The following is a 1,168-nucleotide window of genomic DNA, read 5'->3' as shown; positions in this document are numbered from 1 at the left end:
AGAATGTAACGAAATACCACTAAGCATTTTGCCTGGCATACTAAGGATTTTGTCAACTATTGCTCCTCTCTGTTGCATACTTACAGCAGACTTGTACCTTATTTTTGTCTTTTCTAACCAGAACATCTCCAAGGAAACTGGTGAGCTGGTGGACTTCTCTACAGCCAAAGACGATGAGAACAAAGCAGAAATGGAGCTTCAAAATGGTCATTCAAAGGACGAGTATGTTTGAGATTTTCTATTTAATCATTTCCATAGACAATTGCAGCGTGGAAGGTGTTTATAAGCCATTTAAAATAACACACAAAATCCGTTAGATTCACTTCAACATTTAAATTTAATTTGTCAAAATATTTTCGTCACTTTGAGACCGCGACCTGTTCACTGACAAAATTCTGTGAACAGGTCGCGGTCTCAAAGCGACGAAAATATTTTGACAAATTAAATTTAAATGTTGAAGTGAATCTAACGGATTTTGTGTGTTATTTTAAATGGCTTATAAACACCTTCCACGCTGCAATTGTTTTCGTTCCAGCACACGATCTCAGATCAGGTCACTTGCTATGCAAGTGCATCTCCGCATTTCCATAGAGTTAACAGAAATTGTTTATTCTTTCTCACACACTTACATACACAATGTTTGGTGGCATAGAACAACACACACTTAAATAAATCGATGTAGATGCATGTACCACTACACATACATTGTACCAACATGAATGAGCGCTTGCAAACATTTACCAACATGTGGACACTAAATGATAATCTGTCTGTTTGTCCCTCTGTCTTTGTAGATCATCCAACAAGAAGAACTGTGGAGTGGCTTCTGCCAGTAATCAAGACAACAAATCAATAGTGACTAAGTCTCGCAAAGCTTGCCCTGAAGTTGGCCTTACTATCAAAGTGGATAAATTTACATAAAATCTTCAACTTTCACATTCTATCACTCAATTCTTTGTTATTTATTTTTTTCCCCTTAAAAACCCCTAATTTTGTTCTCCTTTGTAGGGGTTAAGATTTTGTTTTTAATAATAAACTCTTTTATCGATGATAATGAATGGAATGGACTTTTTCCCTTCCCTCTCTTTGTCTCCCACTCCTATTGATTACAAGAGTTGTTTTGAGCTGGGATCAAATCTGTTCCCTTCTCCCCCTATAATGTGTCCCC

General features: G+C 36.8%; 1 protein-coding gene across 1 annotated transcript in view; it reads left to right on the top strand.

Annotated features, from left to right (window-relative positions):
* LOC106878492 (ubiquitin carboxyl-terminal hydrolase 40) overlaps nucleotides 1-1,054 on the top strand; it is a 46,621-nt gene extending 45,567 nt beyond the window's left edge. The window contains exons 30-31 of the mRNA XM_052970937.1: nucleotides 122-222; nucleotides 795-1,054. Coding sequence (XP_052826897.1) covers nucleotides 122-222; nucleotides 795-921 — 228 coding nt within the window. The 3' untranslated portion in view covers nucleotides 922-1,054. The remainder of the gene's footprint in view (nucleotides 1-121; nucleotides 223-794) is intronic.
* The last annotated feature ends 114 nt before the right edge of the window (nucleotides 1,055-1,168 follow it).

The sequence above is a fragment of the Octopus bimaculoides genome, chromosome 9 (assembly GCF_001194135.2).
Source record: "Octopus bimaculoides isolate UCB-OBI-ISO-001 chromosome 9, ASM119413v2, whole genome shotgun sequence".
Lineage (NCBI taxonomy): Eukaryota > Metazoa > Mollusca > Cephalopoda > Octopoda > Octopodidae > Octopus > Octopus bimaculoides.
Note: the sequence above shows the minus strand (reverse complement) of the source record. Positions and strands in the feature narration are given on the sequence as shown.